General features: G+C 39.9%; 1 protein-coding gene across 1 annotated transcript in view; it reads right to left on the bottom strand.

The window, feature by feature from the left end:
• LOC124556534 overlaps window positions 1-23,280 on the bottom strand; it is a 487,563-nt gene that overhangs the window by 169,125 nt on the left and 295,158 nt on the right. Inside the window, exon 9 of the mRNA XM_047130488.1 lies at window positions 10,173-10,381. Coding sequence (XP_046986444.1) covers window positions 10,173-10,381 — 209 coding nt within the window. The remainder of the gene's footprint in view (window positions 1-10,172; window positions 10,382-23,280) is intronic.

The raw sequence follows: 23,280 nt of genomic DNA, 5'->3' as shown, positions 1-23,280 counted from the left end.
GTAAGTTCAATGATGTATAAGAAAATAACAATGTGGATAATCTACCATGAACAGATTAGTGAAGACATTACTGTAGCGAAAATAGACATGACGCCCACACCCACCACAATAGTACAAGTTTGTATGCCAACTAGCTCCGCAGATGATGATGATGATGATGACGATGATGAGATAAAAAAAAATATTTAGCCAGTGAAGCGAGACAAAAATTTAATAGTAATAGGGGACTGAAATGAAAGAGGAAGCAACCTAATAGAATTTTGCACAGAGGATAATTTAATCATCACTAACACTCGGTTTAACAATCATTTACAATCATGAAAGAAGGTTGGTGATGTGGAAGAGCCCTGGATACAATGGAAGGTTTCACATTGATTATATAATTGTAAGACAGAGATTTCACAGCCAGATTTTAAATTGTAAGGCATTTCCAGAGGCAGATATGAACTCTGGCCACAATTCATTGGTTATGAATTGTGAGTTAAAACTGAAGAAATTGCAAAAATGTAGGAATTTAAGGAGATGGAACCTGGATAAACTGAAAGAACCAGAGGTTATTGAGGGTTTCAGAGGGAGCATTAAGGAATGATTGACAAGAACAGGGACAAGGAATACAGTAAAAGAAGAATGGGCAGCTTTGAAAGATGAAATAGTGAAGGCATCAGAAGATCAAGTAGGTAAAAACATAAGGGTTCTTAGAAATCCTTGGGTAACACAAGAAATATTGAATTTAATAGATGAAAGGAGAAAATATAAAAATGCAGTAAATGAAGCAGGTGAAAGGGAATACAAACATCTACAAAATGAGATTGACAAGAAGTGCAGAATGACTAAGCAGAAATAGCTCGAAGACAAATGTAAGAATTTAGAGGCATATATCATTAGGGGAAATTAGGAAAATTAAAGAGACCTTTGTAGAAAAGAGGACCACCTGTATGAATATCAAGAGCTCAGATGGAAAACCAGTCCTATGCAAAAAAGGGAAAGCTGAAAGATGGAAAGAGTATATAGAGGGTCTATACAATGGAGATGAACTTAAGGCAATATAACACAATGGGAAGTGGATGTAGATGAAGATGAGATGGGAGATATGTTACTGAAAGAAGAATTTGACAGAGCTCTGAAAGATCTAAGTCGAAACAAAACTCTGGGGGAAGACGATATTCTGTCAGAACAACTGATAGCCTTTGGAGAGCCAGCCACAACATAACTCTTCCATCTCGTGTGTAAGACATATGAGACAGGCAGAATACCCACAGATTTCAAGAAGAATGTAGTAATTCCAGTTCCAAAGAAAGCAGGTGATGACAGGTGTGAATATTACTGAACTATCTGTTTAATAAGTCATAGTTGCAAAATACTAACAGGAATTCTTTATGGAAAAACTGGTAGAAGCTGACCTTGGGGAATATCAGTTTGCATTCTGGAGAAATGTAGGAACACACGTGGCACTAATGACCCTACAACCTCTCATAGAAGGTAGATTAAGGAAAGGCAAACCTACATTTCCAGCATTTGTAGACTTAGAGAAAGCTTTTGACAATGTTGACTGCAATGCCCTCTTTAAAATTCTGAGGGTAGCAGGGGTAAAACCCAAGAAGCAAAAGGCTATTTGCAACTTGTACAGAAACCACATGGTAGTTATAAGGGGCATGAAAGGGAAGCAGTTGCTGAAAAGGGAGTGAGACAGGGTTGTAGCATATCCTCAATGTCGTTAAATCCATACACTGAGAAAGTAGTAAAGCAATCTAAAGAAAAATTTGGAGTAGCTATTATAGTCCAAGGAGAAGAAATAAAAACTTCAAGATTTGCTGATGAAACTGTAGTTCTGTCAGCAACAGCAAAGGACTTGAAAGAGTGGCTGAATGGCGTGGACAGTGTCTTGAAAGAAGGATATAAAATGAACACCAACAAAAGCAGAACAAGAGTAATGGAATGTAATCAAATTAAATCAGGTGATGCTGAGGGAATTAGATTATGAAGTGAGACACTTAAAGTAGTAGATGAATTTTGCTATTTGAACAGCAAAATAACTAATGATGGCCAAAGTGTAAAGGATATAAAATGCAGACTGGCAATGGTAAGAAAAACATTTCTGAAGGAGAGAAATTTGTTAATATCGAGTATAGATTTAAGTGTCAGGAAGTATTTTCTGAAAATATTTGTATGGAGTGTAGCCATGTATGGAAGTAAAATATGGACGATACACAGTTTACACAAGAAGAGAATAGAAGCTTTTGAAATGTGGTGCTACAGAAGAATGCTGAAGATCAGATGGATAGATCATGTAATTAATGAGGAGGTACTAAATTGAATTGGGGAGAAAAGAAATTTGTGGCACAACCTGACTAGAAGAACAGTTTGGTAGGTAGGACACATTCTGAGACATCAAGGTATCACCAATTTTGTACTGGAGGGAAGTGTGGGGGGTAAAAATCATAGAGCGAGAACAAGAGATGAATACAGTAAGTAGATTAAGAAGGGTGTAGGTTACAGTAGTTACTCAGAGATGAAGAGGCTTGCACAGGATAGAGTAGCATAGAGAGCTGCATAAAACCAGTCTTCAGACTGAAGATGGTGACGACAGCAACAACAACAAATATGAGAAGCCATAGTAATCAACTGTTCTAGAATTTCTGTGTTTAGTTCCTAATTTATTGACTGCCTGAGTCCAGCAAACACTATCTGTTATTTTACTGTTTGTTGCTGGGAGCAGAACCTCTGTTTTACTCACATCTTCTGTGACATTGTCATTTGGTGAAGTCTCTAAAAATGTACATATCAACTATTTTGAGGAATTTATATCTGGTGTACATGACATAGATTTTCCCCGTATATACTACTGATGAGAAGCTCTCAGGTTTCCAGCCAAATGGTAGCATTAAGTTATTGTGATGTTTCAATGAGTGCCATACTCATCATCTTTGGGAAAACTATCGAGATTTGCAGATGTCCCCGTATCTACACTAGTGGTGTGCTTTCTTCACTTGGCTACAGGCAGCTGGATCCTGTGCAGCCATTGGGCAGGGAACAGGTGGGATGCAGGGGTGGGAAGTGGCAGGTGGGTCAGAGGCTGTGCTCAAATTTCTGCATAGGCATTCCAGAAGTGTCTTACATGCTGGATAGCATAGTGTGTGCTCTCATAATATTGTCACTATAGAGAGCTTCCAAGCAGAAGTGATGAGATTCATGTAGATCCATATTTCTATGGATTTATTTGTAATGTTGTCTCAGTAGATAATTGCTCGGCACAGCAATTTGGTGTTGTAGTAGTCAAAAGTGTGCTCTTCATTACACTATGCTCTGCCACTGCTGATTTTTCTGTGTGTCCCAGTTATACACATCTGATGTGTTCCTCACAGTGCTTCAAGATACAATGCTGTGTTTGCCACCTGAATTGGTGACTACATGCACAAGGGATTCTTTATGTTCGTGGTACATTTTAGGAAACTAGCAATTTTTACCACAGGTTTTTGTGTTGCTTTAATAGAAATCTTGTTTTGTGTATTTGCTTCAGTTCTTAACAGGAATTAGCAACTTTTCAGCTCAACAGATTAAAAGATAATCAGTAGGCTTAATTTAAAGTTATTTGTTGACTGCCTGTAATACATGACATCAGCCAAAATGCAGCCCTACTGTGAATGCTGTTCTCAAACATGGGATGAGTTGGTTGACATTCATAAGCAGCTTGAAATCACCATAACTACTGTCAAACAATTGGCAGCTGCTGCAAATCAGTGTGCTGGAAGAGCTCCCAAGAGTGATGTATCTGTGATGCCAGTACCAGAGGTACCTCAAGTACTGTCCTCTCCTGTGGTTCTCATCTCCTCTGAAGAAGGTAGAGGATCTGTCATTACTCATCCACCAGACTGCAAGTGGCATGTCAATGGTAGATCTAGGCATCCTGTACAGGGCAGATGGGGAACCAGGGAGGACTCAGGGTGTTGTACTGACCCCCTAACCAACAAGTCTGAGGTGCTGTCTTTCACCGATACTGAAACTGAGCCAGTGGGAATCACTTCACCGACTTTTGGGAAACCTGTTATGCTCAGTGTCAAGAGGATGCAAATGCGAAAGGGTAGGGGTTTATTAATTGTAGGCAGTTCAAATGTATGGTGAATAATCAACATGTTGAAGAGGCTATTCCAGCAGACACTGAGAGAACAGGGTGAATCAGCTGCAGATTGTGGTGCACATTGGAACAAATGATGCCCATCATTTGGGCTTTGAGATCATACTTGGGTCATTCCAGCGACTGGCAGAGAAGATTGAGAAGGCCAGCCTTGACCTGGAGTTTCAATGAAGTTCACAATTTGCAGCATTGTCCCCAAAACTGATTGTGGCCCTTTGGTTCTGAGTCAAGTGGAAGGACTCAACCAGAGACTTCAGAGGTTCTGTGACTCTCTAGGCTGCAACTATCTGGACTGTCATCTTAGGGTTGAGAACTGTAGGGTCTTCCTAAATGGGTCAAGCATGCATTGCACATCAGAGACTGCTAACAAGGTTTTCAGATTAGCTGACTCTCCATTCAATCCAGATAACAATAGCTGTAGGAAAGCATCAAAACAAATGCCTCCCACAGGTGAGAGTATTAAAATCCTAATGGTAAAGTGCTGAAGCATTTGCAACAAAGTGCCAGAGTTTAAAGCGATCATGAAAAGCAGTGAAGCTCTCACATAATACTAGTTATAGAGAGCTGGTTGAAACCTGTAATTGATAGCAGTGAGATTTTTTGGAAAGATTTAAGCGTATATTAAAAGGAGAGGCAAATGGGAAATTAAGGTGGTGTATTTTTCACAATAGACAATAAACTCAGATCCATTGAGATAAAAATTGAAGCTGCGTGTGAGTTCATTTGGACAAGACTCAGTAGAGGGATGAGCATAAAATGATAATTGTATCCTTGTATTGTCCACCAGATTTATCTCCTGATGTAACCAAAATCTTTAGAGGAAATCTCAGTCCACTTGTGTGTAAGTTCCCCAATTATACTGAAATCATTGGAGGAAACTTGAATCCTCCAGAAATTAATTTGGAGAATTACAGTTTTGTTAGTGGTGGGCATGATAAGACATTCTGTGAAACACTATTAAATGCCTTCTCTGAAAAGAACCTAGGACAGGTAGTTAGGAACCCCACCCACGACGGAAATACAGTGGATCTAATGGCAACAAATAGACCTGACCTCTTTGAGAACATCCACACCAAAACTGGTATCAGTGACCATAAAGGGGTTGTGGCAAATGCAAAAGTACAAAGGACAACTAAAACAAGCAAAAAGATATACAGTATATGTTCAATAAACTAGATTAAAGATCAGTAGTGTCATATCTAAATGAGGAACTGGAAACTATCAGCACAGGGCAGGAGCATGTAGAGGAACTATGACTCAAGTTTAAAAGAATAGTTGATCATGCACTAGATAAATATGTATAAATGAAGTGTAGGGCTATAGATAGTGAGATGCTGAATGAAACACATTTGTTTGCCAAGAGAGCAATGCATGATGCCTTCAATGACTACAATTGCAGAATACTGTCAAATGATATTTCACAAAACTCAAAAATATTCTGATCGTATGTAAAGACTGTTAGTGGCATCAAAGATAGTGTCCAGCCCTAGGAACTGAAACTGAGGGGAGCAAAGCAAAAGCTAAAATGCTTAACTCCATTTTCAAATGTTCATTTATAAGGGAAAACCCAGGAGAACTGCCCCAATTTAAAGATGAATGAAATAAGTATTAGTATCAGTGGTGTTAGGAAACAGCTGAAATTATTAAAACTGAACAAAGTTCCAGGGCTCAATGGAATCCCTGTCATATTCTACACTGAATTTGTGGCCGAGTTACCCCTCTTTTAACTATAATCCATCATAGATGCCTTGAACAAAAATTCATGTCCAGTTCTTGGAAAAAAGCACAGGTCACACTCATCTACAAGAAGGGTAGTAGAAGTCATCCACAAAACTACCTTCCAATATCATATACATAGATTTGTCATAGAATCTTAGAACATATTCTGAGCTCAAGCATAATGAGGTATCTTGAACAGAATGACCTCCTCAATGCCAACCAGTGTGGATTCCAAAATCATCGATCAATCGATCATGTGAAACCCATACTTGGACTTTTCTCATAAGACGTACTGAAAGCTTTAGGTCAAGGCAGTCAGTTAGATGCAGTATTTCTTAATTTTCAAAAAGAATTTGAGTCAGTGCCACACCAATGCTTACTGTCAAAAGTATGATCATATGGGGTATCAAGTGAAATTTGTGACTGGATTGAGTATTTTTTGGTAGGGAGCGTGCAGCATGTTATAGAGTCATCGTCAGATGTAGAAGTAACTTCAAGTGTGCTGCAGGGAAGTATGTTAGGTTCCTTGCTGATCATGTTGTGTATTAATGATCTTGCAGACAATATTAATGGGAACCCCAGACTTTTTGCAGATGGTGTGTTACCTATAATGAAGTACTACCTGAAAGAAGCTCCATAAACAGTAAGTCAGATCTTGATACGATTTCAAAGTGGCGTGAAGATCAGCAACTTGCTTTATATGTTCAGAAATGTAAAATTGTGCCCTTCACAAAACAAAAAAATGATGTCACCTGTGACTATAATATCAATGAATCAGGGTGTAACACTTTGTAGTGATATGATATGGAATGATCACACAGGCTCAGTCATGAGTAAAACAGGTGTTAGACTTTGGTTTATTGGTACAATCATGGGAAAAAGCAATCAGTCTACAAAGGAGATTGCTTACAAATCATTCGTGCAACTGATTCTGGAATATTGCTCAAGTTTGTGGGACATGTACCAAATAGGACTTACAGCGGACACTGAAAGTATACAGAGAAGGGCAGCACGAATGGTCACAGGATTGGTTGATCTGTGGGAGAATGTCACAGAAATACTCAAAGAATTGAACTGCAATACTCTTGAAGATAGATGTAAACTATCCCGAGAAAGTCTATTAACAAAGTTTCAAGAACCAACTTTAAATGGTGATTCTAGAAATATACTACACTTCCCTACATATCAGTGACATAGTGATCATGAAGATATGATTAGAATACTTACTGCATGCACAGGGGCATTAAAACAATCATTCTTCCCATGCACCATATGTGAAAGGATAGGGAAGAAACGTTAATAACTGGTACAATGGGACGTACCCCTTGCCATGCACCTCATGGTGGTTTGCAGAGTGTAGATGTAGATATATATTATGTTATGGAGGGTCTATTACAGAGCAAAGGAATTGTTTTGTCTTAGGCGGTGGCCAAAAGAGTGTCCTGATGTATTTTCCAAGCAGCTTCAGGATTTTGGCTGATGGCAGCCCCTATGTAAGGAAAGAAAGAAAATACCTTGCCTCCTTCCTCCTCTACCTGGGTTGCTGCAGCTTTCCTTTTCTTGACTGCCCTTCTACTCTGTGGTTTACTGGACTAATTGTTATGGAATGCTTCCTGGAGGTGTAGTAGCTCAGCTGTGAAGCTTTCTTTGTCACAGATGTTGTGCAGCGTATGTATGAAAGTGGTTAGCACAGTCTGCCTCTGCTCTGGATGATGGGGACTCACTGCATGTTGGTATAGGTTGTATGGGTTTTCTCCCTAGATGCTGCATGGCCTAGTGTACCATTTGCCTTCTTCTTTATTAGTAGGACCTATATCCAAGAAACAAACAAATCCACTCTCCTCTTCTTCTATAGTGAATGCATTGTTTAGAATTGGTGCTGTTTAGATGGCCCAGAAACACATCCAGCCCCAGTCTCCCACATCTGCATGCTGGAAATATATCATTGACACAGAAGAAGTGTAGTTTTTGACAGGTGGTTTGATGTTCCACCTTTTCAAAGAGCTCTATGTAAAAATTTGCAATCCCAGAAACTAACGGGATCCCATGGCCCTTCCAAATGCACTTGATGTAGGTGGCAGTCAAGGCATGCTCAACAAGTTTAACTATTTTCAGCTCAGAGTGTTAAGCAAGGAGTGCCAAAGAAGCTTAAAGAGGTATTTTCATGAAGAATTCTGTAACATTGAATCTCAACGGCAAGTAACTCCCCCCCCCCCCACGGGAAGTCCATACAGGCATGGTAGGGCTGATACCTGTGGTATAGTCATTTATTTCAATCCTTCGGTTTTATTTTTATTTTGTTTTACATGTCTAGTTCCATAGTACCAAACTGAGAAGCAAATCTCTATGGTCATGGAATGGGTCAATACATGAAATTAACACCAGAGAAGTTAATAATACATAAAATAAAGTTTACATTAATACCATGCACACAACAAGCTGCTGAGTATATACTTGCATATTCAACAACATAACACAGGAAGTTGCTTGATTTTTTCAGGCACTCCTCAACAGAAAGAAGGATGCAGCCAAGGGGAAATTCTTTAGCTCAGACTTGATATTGCAGGATATTGCTACGATATTTTAATTCTTGAGGTAGCTTATTGAAAATGGATGCAGCTGAATACTGTATGCCTTCCTGCACCAGAATTAAGGAGATGAAATCCAAATGCAGTTAGGATTTCTGCCTTGTATTAACTAAGTGAAAGCTGCTAATTCTTGGGAATAAGCTCATAACAACAAATGACATTAAAAAAAATATTTATTGAGAGACCAATGTCAGAATTTCCAGACTTCCAAAAAGACAGTGACAAGAGGTTTACACCACATAATGCTTGAACTTCCCATTTCAGAATGAAAAATACCCTTTGTGAATGAGAAGAGTTATCCCAGAATATAATGCCATATGCCATAAGTGAATGAAAACAAGCAAAGTAGACTAATTTTTGTGTTGAACTATCACTTACTGCAGATACTGTCGTATTGCTTAACATAGCAGTATTCAGTTTTTGAGCAAGATCCTGAACATGGGTTTTCTATGACAGTTCATCATCTGTCTGTACATGTAAAAATTTAGATTCTTCAGACTTACTAACCATATGTCCAGTCTGCATAATCAAAATGTCAGTTTTAGTTGAATAATGTGTTAGAATTAGAGAAAACTGATCAAACTAAATTTACTGAATGCGAATAACTTGGTGACAGCTGTATTATGTACAGATGTACCACCTGTTTGTGACACATGGAAAAAAAATTTTAAAAATAAAAATAGTAAAAACTGAGTCTTATTGTGATTCAGCATCAACTTATTTTCTACAAGCCATGAACTTGCATCTTGAACTGCATTATTTGATACATTGCCTATACTGCATTCAATATCTTTCATTACTGACCTAGTGTCATCAGTTAGCAGAAATATTTTAGAATCAGCTGTCATATTAGAAGACTATCATATTCATAAGAAACAGAAGTGGCCCCAGCATTGACCCCCTGAGTCAACCACCAATTAACCCTGACCCAGTCAGATTCCACATCACAGCAGTTCTCACTGCTGTGGAGAATGACTTCATGCTACTTGTTCTTAAGGTATGGGAGGAATCAATTTTGTTCTGGGTGACTTCTCATAACTCTTGCCAATTCCTAAATCTCATCAGTCCTTTTTCTTCATCCCTCTTCCTTTCCCTTCAATACTTCTGCCAGATGGTTGGGACATCTTCTTTGGAAGCTGGTATGTTTTCATATCTTTCTTAAGTGTTTTTTCATGCTGCTGCTTTATGAGTAGATATTTTCCCTAGTCTATTATATTATATATTTTCAAATCAGTCTCTGAGTTGATGACAATTTTATTCATATCAGATGGATAAAAATTAAATGTGAAACGCTAATGAGCATGAATATAAATGTCTTCTTGTAGGAGAACCACAGAAAATTTCTGTTTGGCCATCTAATCAGACAGGGATCTGAAACATGTTTCACCAGTTGCTTAACCACTGTATAATGTTGCTCGCGCGCGTGCACACACGTATGCTTGTGTGTGTGTGTGTGTGTGTGTGTGTGTGTGTGTGTGTGTGTGTGTGTGTGTGTGTGTTTTCTATAGTATAAGACATAAAACTGTATACACAATAATTTGGTACTGATTCATCCAACATCCTGTATGGTTATTTATATTATAATATGATACTTTTAACTAGATACACACCACTAAATGTCATTATCTGTTAACTGCTTATTCACAGTAACAGGCAAGGAATTCTCTTTGGCAAACCAGGAAACAAAAATATTTGAATATCAGAACCTCCAGAAAAATATGTATGTGGCTTACTTTTATCTGAGTATCAAAACTCCTACAGTGGTTGGAGAAAGGACCTTCCCCTTCAAGTGCCTTAGCCCTCAATGCTGAATGCTGCCTTCGAGAAGGAGGAGGATGAAGCATGACAGGGTGGGCATGTCCCTGTACTTGGCCATGCACTGCAGCACAGGGTTGGCCTTGTTGCACTTGCTGTTGTGATGATTCGTACAAAGCTCCACCTCCTGCACAGAAATTCATGCATATTAATGCCCAAGAAGCAACAACGATTCTTCATTCACTCTTTCTGAAATGCAACAAATGAAATTAAAAAAGAATTAAAGATATGTTCATAAGATTAATATAATCAGACTGTTACAAAAATGAGTGAATGTGATTAAACAAATAAAGTGTTTCAACTCAATATCATTTAAAATGATTAAGTTTTAAAGAATAATTATTGGTATTAAATATAATTAGTGCAGTGTTTATATAGTTGAATTTAAATGTCCTTCAGACATGCATTATGAATATGATATTATATCAGCTGTTTGGTTTACTATAGATACATCAGAATTTGTACTGTGGACTCAAGCCCAGATTTATCTACTTATCATGAGCAGCTGCCTTAACCACTTCAGCTATCTGTGCATGCCTCCTGGACAATCCAAATCTCCGTATGTCATTGTGTCTACATCCCATAGTGCTTGGACACCATTCTTGTGAGTCTAACAGATGCCTGTCTGAAGAACATTTCCATCGACCTATACAGCCACCATCAAATAAAGATGCTCCTCTATCTGTATTTCATGCCAAAGCAAGGCAAATGGATGAGAAAAACAATTTCTCTCCCTATGCGGGGAATCACACAGATGGAGTGTGAGTGCTATGGGATGTAGATACCATGACGAGTAAGTTTGGAGCAGTCCATGAGGCATGTACAGCTAGCTGCAGTGGTTAAGGTGACTGCTCACAATAAGCAGGAAATCCAGGTTCAAGTTCCTAGCCAGCACAAATTTTCATGTGTGTGTAGTAAGCCAGACAGCTGGTCTAATATCGTATTTGCAATTTGTGAGTGCATCTTATAAAAGAATTATTGGTTTAAAGTAAAAAGTATGAATGGGAATACAGGAACTTCTTGTAAATACTCAATTTTGTAAAAAGCTATCATAACATATTTTAACTCCTTTTAAGAAATTCATTAGAGTAGCTGTTACTTATGATTTATTTACAAACATTTATGGTGCACATTATTTGAAGGTAGTGTACAGTGAAAACTGACTAAAACTATATAGAGGGTTTTACATGTCATGTTCTGTAAAAATACATTTATTAGGAGTTCCAATAGCTTGTAAGTGATTGTGCGAAAGACTGCAAGACAAAGGAACACTAGCTCAAACATCAGAAAATAATGTACTCAGTTATTACTTCTGAATAAGAATGAGACTTTATCATATCAAAGAAGTTAATAATTTTTTTGAAAAGAAGGGAGCTGTCATATCAGAGAACTGTGGAAATCTATTGTAGTTAAACTAAAATGTAAATGAAATTAATGTAAAAGGGAACAGTAAGAAAGAAAAGTGAATGAGGAGAAGAAAATTATCTAGATGGAGAGAAGAGAGGGTGAGTGGGGTGTGTATAAAAAAGGTAGAAAATCGGAGGCACATAATTACAGGCCAATTTCACTGACACCAATTTGTTGTAGAATCATGGAAACATATATTGTGTTCAGACACAATGACCTTTCTAGACTCTGAGAAGCTCATCTGTAGACACCAGCATGGTTTTAGGAAACAGCAGTCATGCTAGACACAGCTGGCCCTCTTTGTGCATGATATACAACAGGCTCTAGATACCAACTACCAGGATGATACCATATTTCTCGACTTTCAAAAGGCATTTGACTCAGTTCTGCACTGTCGCTTGCTCCAAAAAGTGCACACTTACAGTCTATACGATGACATACATGGCTCGATAGAAAATTTACTAGCAGGCAGAGAGCAGTGTGTTGTTCTGAATGGGGTGACTTCAACAGAATCAAGCGTAACTTCAGGTGTGCCCCAGAGCAGCATAATAGGTCCACTGCTTTTTTACAATTTACATAAATGATTTGGTTGATGGTACTGACAGCAGCATTAGACTGTTTGCCGATGATGCTGTAGTCTACAGGAAAGTACTACCACACAAAAGTTATGAACAAATCAATGAAAATTTGCAGAAAATAAATACGTGTTGTAATGACTGGCAGTTATCTCTCAATATTAGTAAGTGTAACATAGGCAAAAATCTCCATTAATGTACAAATACAAAATAAATGCCCAGTCTCTGGAAGTGGTAACATCTGTCAAGTATCTGGGTGTGACTATTTGAAATGATCTCAATTGGAATGATCAGATTACACAAGTAACGGGAGGCAAACTCTAGATTGTGGTTTATTGGTAGAATCCTGAAGCGATGCAGTCCTTCAACAAAGGAAATTGCTTACAATACATTAGTTCGTCTAGTCTTAGAGTATTGTTTGTCTGTATGGGACCCTTACCAGTTGGGTCTCATTCAAGAGATTGAAAAGGTCCACAGAAGAGCGGCAAGATTTGTGAATGGTACATTTAGCCATCATGAGAGCATTACAAATCTCACTTTGGCGTGAATTGTGCCCTCCGCCACACACTGCTTGGTGGCTAGCGGAGTATATATGTAGATGTAGATGTAGAATACAGTATAAGAACAACCTCCTTTGAAGAAAGTCTGGTGCAAAGAGATCAGAGCATTGCAACAAGGATTGGCAAGAACACATAAGTATGCAGCTATAAAAATAATTGACCTCCTCTTTTGTGAATTAAAAATACTGACAGATAACGAAAATAGTTTTAACAACAAAATGAAATACACTCAGCTTGACAGCTCAATATATGAATTGGAAATGGACAATATCTGTGTGGTTGGACAATGTTTATTGAATGTTATTGCAAAATACACTACTGACGATTAAAATTGCTACACCATGAAGATGACGTGCTACAGATGCGAAATTTAAACAACACGATGATGATGCTGTGATAAGCAAATGATTAGCTTTTCAGAGCATTCGCACAAGGTTGGCGCCTGTGGCAACACCTACAACGTGCTGACATGAGGGAAGTTTCCAACTGATTGCTCATACACAAACAGCAGTTGACCAGCGTTGCCTGGTGAAACATTGTTCTGATGACGAAGGAGGAGAAATGTGTATCATCACGTTTCTGACTTTGATAAAGGTCGGATTGTAGCCTATTGCGATTGTGGTTTATCGTATCGCGACATTGATGCTCGCGTTGGTCAAGATCCAATGACTGTTAGCAGAATATGGAATCGGTGGGTTCAGGAGGGTAATACGGAACGCTGTGCTGAATCCCAATGGCCTTGTATCACTAGTAGTCAAGATGACAGGCACCTTATCTGCATGGCTGTAATGGATCGTGCAGCCATGTCTCGATCGCTGAGTCAACAGATGGGGATGTTTGCAAGACAACAACCATCTGCACGAACAGTTCGACGACGTTTACAGCAGCATGGACTATCAGCTCTTAGACCATGGTTGCAGTTACCCTTGATGCTGCATCACAGACAGGAGTGCCTGTGATGGTGTAGTCAACGATGAACCTGGGCGCACGAATGGCAAAACGTCATTTTTTCGGATGAATCCAGGTTCTGTTTACAGCATCATGATGGTCGCATCTGTGTTTGGCATAATAGCAATGAACGCACATTGGAAGTGTGTATTCGTCATCGCCATACTGGCATATCACACAGCGTGATGGTATGGGGTGCAATTGGTTACACGTCTCGGTCACCTCGTGTTCGCATTGATGGCACTTTGAACAGTGGACGTTACATTTCAGATGTGTTACGACACGTGGCTCTACCCTTCATTCGATCCCTGCGAAACCCTACATTTCAGCAGGATAATGCACGACCACATGTTGCAGGTCCTGTAAGGGCCTTTCTGGATACAGAAAATGTTCTACTGGTGCCCTGGCCAGCACATTCTCCAGATCTCTCACCAATTGAAAACATTTGATCAATGGTGGCTGAGCAACTGGCTCGTCACAACACGCCAGTCACTACTCTTGATGAACTGTGGTATTGTGTTGAAACTGCATGGGCAGCTGTACCTGTACATGCCATCCAAGCTCAAAGCCCAGGCATATCGAGGCCGTTATTACGGCCAGAGGTGGTTGTTCTGGGTACTGATTTCTCAGGATCTATGCACCCAAATTGCGTGAAAATGTAATCACATGTCAGTTATAGTATAATATATTTGTCCAATGAATACTGGTTTATCATCTGCATTTCTTCTTGGTGTAGCAGTTTCAATGGCCAGTAGTGTGATATTAAAGTAAAAATACAATTATATAAGTGACTAACATGTGGCCATGTTTTCAGCGAGAAAATATGTAACATTTGTACCCTACTAACATGTTTTACTTCATAGCAATTTGTTACAAATATTAGCCATAGAAAATGGAAAGAAATGAATTAGACTGAACTCTTAATTTTAGATGCAGCTACAGATGTTTCACACTAATGAAAGAAGTTGCAGGCTAATTATAGTGGCATACTGATACCATACATTTGGCAAAAAGTATAATAAATAATATTTTGTTCCTAAAATGCAAATTGGAGATGTCGCAATATAATCTCCACTGATCTCAGTTCATTTATTCCAGAGATACTCAATTTGTTTATTCCACCAAAAAATAAATTTATTTAAAGCTCAAAATAATATTCATTTACAGCACAGTGACCTCATTATTCATTAAAAATTCTTTCTCTACAAGCCATTTTTTTGGTCAGGAATAGCAAAAATCTAGAATACGATGGATAGGAAACTATTTGACAAGCTGGCTCATGCATTTTGTTGTAAGAATGATTGTTTGTGTGTGTGTGTGTGTGTGTGTGTGTGTGTGTGTGTGTGTGTGTGTGTGTGTGTAAGATCCACTTTATTATCTTGTGGGAACAGTTGAACATTGCACCAACTAATCTGCTCCAAATAAATGTTAGGTAGGAATGAATGAGACAGAGCAGCCCAGGACATATGTCACATTTCACAACTTACTACGTATAAAAAAAAAAAAAAAATGGTCGCTTTGACACTGATAGTAATAATCTCTACCTAATTTGGAATAATCAAATGTTTGTCACTGTATATGGAATGATATGTAATCCGAAAATCCCATTAGTTCTGACTCAACACTGGTATGGGACAGCTAAGTCTCACGGTAAAACGAAAATATTAGTAATGCTCCTGGCTACATTTGTCGGACAATGGTTTCTTGCAATGTCTATAATAACTGATTTCTTTGTTTTCAGGATCAAGCCATTAAATGTCTGATATCACAAGAATAAACTTATTTTTATAATCACTAAGAAAAATCTGGTGAGCATGTCCCATCGTGTGCATTCCTAGGAAACTCAGCAGGAAAGGCCACTGAGCAGAATGCCTGCTGTTGAGTCGCTTTTTGGCGGGAACCTCATGCTTGGCAAAGAGGAGAGTGTGAGATGTACTACAGGTTGATGCTACACGCAATTTGCGATTTTGTGTGCTAGCCTGTCTGTCACAGCAGACAGGTGGTGTGTGTGAAAATTGCTAAAAATTGTTTAGAGAATAATATCGTTCAGCAGGTATGGTCCATCCATTCACTTGGTTATTAATTGTTTCTAGTGTATAAATTTCTAATATCATCAATGTCCAGTGCATTCACAGAGTGGCCTACATCACACAGTGGGTGCACACGTATGTTACCGTGTCAACTTTTTGCCAACTGATACAAGGTTTAGAATGCAATTTGCGCCATCAGTTCACTTCAGTGAACTCTGATAATCAGATGCTTTGTGCATGTAATCTACGGCCCCTGGCAAATGTTTTTCTGAATACATGAAATCACTTAGAGCACTTTATCTACTGCCAGCTTTCCATAGGCAAATGCTGTGTTCAACTATGTTGCTATATGTTACCAAGCTGACTTACTCACTCATTCTCTTCTGGACTGAACCTAAATTGATCACTCAGCAAGCTGTTAGATGTCTGATATCACAAGAATAAACTTATTTTTATAACCACTAAGAAAAATCAGAAGAGCATGTCCCATTGTGTGCATTTCTAGGCATGTCTGCAGGAATGGACACTGAGTAGAATGCCTGCTGTTGAGTGGCTTTTTAGTGGAAACCTCATGCTTGTTGTTTGGAGGTGGGAGAAACCTCCTGGAGATGGAGACGGTGTTCCACTGAGTTATGCGAGTTAATGAGGATATCATCCAAGTATGCAAAGCAAACCGAGGTTATCAAGGAAATGCTGCCAGGTCTGGGTAGCATTACAAAGCCCAAGGGGCATAAATCCTCTTTCAAATGGACTGAAAGGCAAGATTATCACTGTCTATCCCACATCTTTCAGGATGAGTGAAATTTTCATAAAAGCTTTTGCACAGTCTAGTTTTCTGATCATAGTAGCACTCAACAGGTTGTCACTGTACCTGCACAATAGTGGAAATGGATAATGGTTGGGACCCATTCTTATGTTGAGGGTGCAGAAGTCACCGCGTGGATGCCAAGTCCTGTCCTTCCTGGGGATAAGGTGGAGGCAGAAGCCCAGGGGCTTTTTGAGATGTGTAACACCCCTGCAGTTATGGCTGCCTTGATTTCAGCTTGCGCAGCCCATTGTTTGACAAGTGGGAGGTGCCAGGATGGCAGATGTCTGAGGTGCCTGGAGACACTGGAATGTAGTGCACCATATTGTGACATACATCATGAGGGGGAGGGGGAGGAAGCAGGAATGGTGGGTGAGGAGTAGGAATCCAGAGAGGTAGTTGGCAAAAGGGGCCAGAATAGGATAAGTGTCTAGTGGCAAAATGGGTGGTGGTGCAGCAGTCATAGGGTAGGGAGCAATGGAAAGTGTTGCTGATGATACGGCAGTTTCCCAGGTTGAGGAGAAGACTGTAGTAGGCAATCAAATGTTCACCAAGGATGGGGTGTGTAATGTTGGCCACACTAAAGGTCAATGCAAAATCTCTGTTGAGGCGGTGGTCAATGGAACAGCTGTACGAACAGTAAGTGGTGATTGGTGAGCCATTTGCAGGCGTGATGAGTGAGGGGTGAGGGTGGACGGCATCAAGCAACAGGCAGGAACTGGTGGGTGTAGATGGATAGGTCTGAGCCAGTGTCAATGAGGTAGGGTGTTGCGGAGAGTAGGCTACAACAATCGCACATGAAGGGGCATTGCAGCACCTCGGAACAGCCGGGCACACCTGCTGGTGGCTGCTGCCGGAGTTTGGGTGCCGTGCACAGGGTGCCCAGCAGTTGGTAGCATTGTTGCTATATACCTCATGATACCAGCACAAGCCACTTGCAACCAGGGTCATCTCAGTCACTACTAGTTGGAGGGCGGGGGGCGTGACTGGGCAGGCAGACTTGCTAGCGGCTGCAGGCCAGGGGTTGGGGATGCGCGTGTCACACACAAGGTGGGTGCTTGCCAGTCATGAATGTCAAGATTTTAAACATGGCTAAAACAGCAACTATTGAAATTCTTCACGGTAAATGATAACAGCCAAACAGTTGCAGGATTAAGATTTATTAAAATCCTTGACCACAGTTTCGTTATATCTAAATATACCTTCATCAGAAGTAAAATACACTAATCACTGAAGAGCCTGTGAAAATTTTTTCAGCAGAGGCAAACTACAGCCAGGGTTCCCGAGAACTGAAAGGCGGCAGGCGGACTGTGCCATGAGCTGGATGGGTGGGGGAAGGCAGGATGTGCACAGTGGTGGTGCCGTTTGGCACAAGTTGGTTCACGAATGTGTGAAACGCAGCCACTGGCTCCATTATCTCAGGGGGGTGGGGGCCAGGGCGCGGGGGGCAGGGGGTCTGGCCATTGGCTGGGGCCAAGCTCAAACAGAGGGGTTAGCCAGTTTCAGATTCATTCTGGATTTGGCCCATGATGCTAAGTTCGTAAGCTGTCTGCTGTGTGGCTTGGGCGAGATCACCAGTGTGGGAATGGGCAAGATTACTAGTGTGGCAATGGTTGTATATTCCACCAACTAATCTGTTCCAAATAAACGTTACATAGGACTAGACGCAGCGAAATGGCCCAAGACATACTTCACATGTAACCACTTGCTAAATATAGAAGGGGCATTCAAGTGAAACCCGATCACTAATGTAAAGTAATGGTAATGATTTTATTACCTCAAAAATGGTACATTTATCCCATAGCAACACTAGCCTGTCGATTCCATCCTTGAAGAAGCTAGTCGGCTACTGTTGAACCCAGGCCTGGACCCAGTCACACACTTTGTCATCTGTTGCGAATCGATATCCACAAATGGCTTGTTTTAGAGGTCCAAACACATGAAAGTCACACAGTGAAAGGTTGGGACTGTACGGTGGATGGTCCAGCATTTCTCACTGAAACTGCTGCAATGTTGTCTTCACCACATTGGCCTTATGTGGGTGGGCATTATCATGCAGGAGGATAACACCATTGGACAACATGTGTTGGTGGTTAGACTTGATGGCTCGTCTAAGGTTCAGTAAAGTGGCTTGATAACGCTGGGCATTGATGGCGGTTCCCCATTCCAGGAACTCGACAAGCAGTGGGCCCTTGTGGTCAAAAAAGGACATCATGACCTTACCAGATCTGGTGTGCACAGCCTTTGATTTCTTTGGAGGTGGTGAAGTTGCATGTTCCCACTGCTTGCTCTGATGCTTGCTTTCCGGATCAAAATGGTGACACCATGTTTTCTCACCTGTGACAATACACAACAGAAAGTTGTATTTCTCTTCATGATAATGTTGCAGATGACTCAAAGACAGCGCCATTCAAGTATGGCACTTTTCGGCAGTCAGACGGTGGGGAACCCACTGTGCACAGATGTTTCGTAAGTTCAAGGGTTGATGCATTATGGTGTGGGTGGTGCCCACGCTAATACCCAGTAACAAATGAATCTCATCCACAGTGATTTTGCAGTTGTCCAAGACTAAAGCACTCACTTCCACAACCATTTCCGATGTGATGACATGATGAGCCTGTCCAGGACGAGCATCGTCTTCCAGTGACTCAAGCCCCTCAAGGAATCATTTGCGCCATTCCACACACTTGAATGACTCAGATGGTACTCATCATACACAGCCTACATCCATCGGTACATTTCACGACCTCCAACTCCCTCCACCACCAAAAATCGAATCGCTCCTCGTTGTTCCTGCTTACTCGCCTGCATGTTCAGTAGTGGACGATAACCTGTGTGACAACCTTCTCCTCAGTGTGAAACCACACTGACACTACGCAACATAAAATGGTGCACCCACGTCATTCTCTCTAAGAATAGATGGTGCCAGCCACCATACCCATAGTTACATGGTGCCACCTTACGTGTTAACCAAAGTTAGATGCACTGACCAGGTTTCATTTGAATGAACCTTTAATTTAAAAAAAAAATCAATTTTAAAAAAAAGGATCTCATTGCAAATTACAGTGATCACTTCTATGCTGGTAATAATGATTCATGCCTCATTTTGAATAAGCAAACCTTTGGCACTGTACAGGAATCAATATGTAACTTGAAAATCTCATTAGTTTGGAAATCAACGCTGGCGTGGAACAGCTAAGTCTCTCACTGAAGTGAGAAATATTAAAAATGCTCTGGACTAACATGTTGGAGAATGGTTTCTTACTACATCTATAGTAAATGATCTCTTTGTTTTCAAGATCAATGTAGTTAATTGGCCTTAACACACAAATTATTAAAAATTGTTCCATCAAATCACTCAGTTATTAATCATTCCTAGTCCATAAATTTCTAATTCATCCTTGTCCAGTGCAGTCATACAGGTGCCTACATAGAACTCAACAGGCCACTAAATGTCTGATATCACACAAAATAACTTATTTTTGCAATCACTAACAAAATTGGGAGAGTGTGTTCAGTCATGCGTGTTGCTAGGCATCTCTGCAGGAAGTGCTGCTGAGAATAATGCCTGCTGCCATGTGGCTTTTTGGGGAAAACCCCATGCTTGGCAAAGGGGTGAGTGGGAGTTATACTACAGCTTGATGCTAAGCGTGCTCTGTGATGTTGCGTGCACTGATTGACATGTCATCCGCTCGATGCTAGTCCATCTGTCACAGCAGATGGGTGGCATGTGGAAAAATGGACCTGCTTGTTGTCACAATATTTCTCTAACGATATCTCAAAAATGTTTTTTTTTTTTTTTAACTTTTCGTTTTTGGTGTACATTTACTTTCAGCAACCAATTATTTGAGACCAATTTTCTTTCTGAAGACTGGTCAGTCTATGATTCCTCTTCAATCACACAATAGCAACATAAGTACTTCACATTATGCTTCAGATTTTGCAAACATAATTTTTAAATGTTTTACACATGAAGCTTGATCTTAAATTCACAAACACAGTACCTACCATGCAGTCAGCTCCTTGATACAAAAAACATTGTGCAGGATTTATGCATTTATCCATATAAAGTGTCAGTCACATAGAAAATTGCACAAATATCAATGGAAGGGTTTTTCAACACAACATTATGTGTTTAACAACCATCATTTTAAAAGAAAGGTATGTAAAACATGCTGTGGCCATATATCCATATGTAACAGAACTTATCCATTAATAAATGATCTTGAGAACTTGTATAGAGTCCTCATAAATTATCCTCTGGTCAGGGTGGATCTGGGCTGGGCCATAGTCACTTTTTAATTAAATAATATTTATCATTGTGAAATACTCACTTTTATCCGTGCCAGTGACTTAAGATACCATGTGAGATGGCACAGTGATGAGACATCAGACTCACATGTGGGAGGACAGCAGTTCAAATTACACGAGGCCATCCAGTAGAGGTCTTCTGTGGTTTACCTCACTCACTTAAGGCAATACTGGAATGGTGTCTTTGAAAAAGGCAAAGCCAATTTCCTTTCATATCCTTTCCCAAACCAAGCTTGTTCTCCATCATTAAATCTTATGTTCCTAATCTTCCGTCATTGCTCTCTTCATTTAAGATATAGCTGCAACTTACTTTTATTACCATGTTTAAAGAAAACCAATACAAGGCTCATGCTTGGAGTCACCCTACTAAACAAAATTTTCTGTCACTTCATAGATAATTGTCAAATATTTTCAAATCTCTCTCATACACTGAAGTGCCAAAGAAACTGGTATAGGCAAGCATATTCAAATACAGAGATATGTAAACAGGCAGAATACAGCACTGCAGTCGGCAACACCTGTATACGACAACAACTGTCTGGCGCAGTTGTTATATGGGTTACTCCTGCTACAATGGCAGGTTATCAAGATTTAAGCGAGTTTGAATGTGGTACTATAGTCAACACACATGTGATGGGACATGCCATCTCTGAGGTAGTGATGAAGTGGGGATTCTGCTGTACGATCATTTCACGAGTGTACTGTGAATATCAGGAATCCACTAAAACATCAAATATTCGACATCCTGCAAGAACGGGACCAACAACGACTTAAGAGAATCATTCAACATGACAGAAGTGCAACTCTTCTGCAAATTGCTGCAGATTTTAATGCTAGGCTATCAACAAGTGTCAATGTGTGAATCATTCAATGAAACATCATCGATATGGGCTTTCAGAGTCAAAGGCCCACTCGTGTACTCTTGACGAGTGCATGACACAAAGCTTTACGCTCGCCTGGGACTGTCAACTTCAAAATTGGACTACTGATGACTGGAAACATGTTGCCTGGTCAGATGAGCCTTGTTTAAAATTCTGTCAAGTGGAAGGATGTGTACGGGTGTGGAGACAACCTCATGAAGCCATGGCCCCTGTAGTCAACAGGAGACTGTTCAGTCTGGTGGAGGCTCTGTAATGGTGTGGGACATGTTCAGTTGGAGTGATATAGGACCCCTGGTACGTTTAGATATGGCTCTGAGAAGTGATATGTACATAAGCATCCTGTCTGATCACCTGCATCCATTCATGTCCATTGTGTATTCCGACAGACTTGGGAAATTCCAGCAGGATAATGCGACACCCAACATGTCTGGAATTGCTACAGAATGGCTCCAGGAACACTCTTCTGATTTTAAACACTTCCACTGGCTACCAAACTCCCCAGATATGAACATTATTGAGCATATATGTGATGCCTGCAACGTGCTGTTTAGAAGATATCGTACTCTCACGTATTTAGGGACAGCCCGGCAGGAATCATGGTGTCAATTCTCTCCAGCACTACTTCAGACATTAGTTGAATCCATGCCACATCGCATTGTGACACTTCTGTGTGCTCTTGTGGGCCCAACACAATATTAGGCAATTTCTTTGGCTCTTCAGTGTAGCTATTCAGTTATCACAACATTAGAATTCAGCTTGTGCTCTCAGACAAAATATTCTGCCTTGAACATTAAACCCTTATGTCATACTTATATTTTCTTATGATGATTTGGGTTTTCAATTTGGATATATTCTCCATTCAGTACATCCTGCATATCCCTATCAACCTGAAATGTGATTTTTCACAGGTGACAGTCTTGCATCATACATTTAACACAGTATTCTTTTTAGCAATGATGGTCATAAGAAATAGAACTGTATCATCTTACCTGAAACTTAATAATCTGAATAGCATCTATTAGAAATCATTACAATGCACTTCTATATCTCCCTCCTCCTTATTGCATGAATCTTCATCAATTTTTTTGAGTGAGCTAGTATTTTCTTTAACACTAACTGCATTTCTTTATTTATTCCACTCACTGATTCCAAACACCAGAAAAATGTATTTCAAAAGCTGTGCTGTGCTGTTGCATGTATGCATTTAGACATAAGTTTAATTAGGGTGTGGTATGGCAGCATCCAGTTGAAAATGGCTTAAGAGTCAAAATTGCAAATGTGGACAATAAACGTATTTACAGGCCCAGGAAAAAAATGTTATCGTTAAGAAGAATGAAACTGTGAAACCAATACCAAAAAATTAATCAGCTGTAAAGGAGTTTACTGATGACATGACTACTAATCCAGGTAACTCTCACTTAGATAGCTTAAGAAATATCCATCACATAAATTAATTAGGAGGAGTTAGTGAGGCATGAATAATTAGCTGAGGCTGAAACCAGAAATGGT

The sequence above is a fragment of the Schistocerca americana genome, chromosome X, assembly GCF_021461395.2.
Source record: "Schistocerca americana isolate TAMUIC-IGC-003095 chromosome X, iqSchAmer2.1, whole genome shotgun sequence".
Classification (NCBI taxonomy): domain Eukaryota; kingdom Metazoa; phylum Arthropoda; class Insecta; order Orthoptera; family Acrididae; genus Schistocerca; species Schistocerca americana.
The sequence above is the reverse complement of the archived record's forward strand: the minus strand, read 5'-3'. Positions and strand labels throughout refer to the sequence as shown.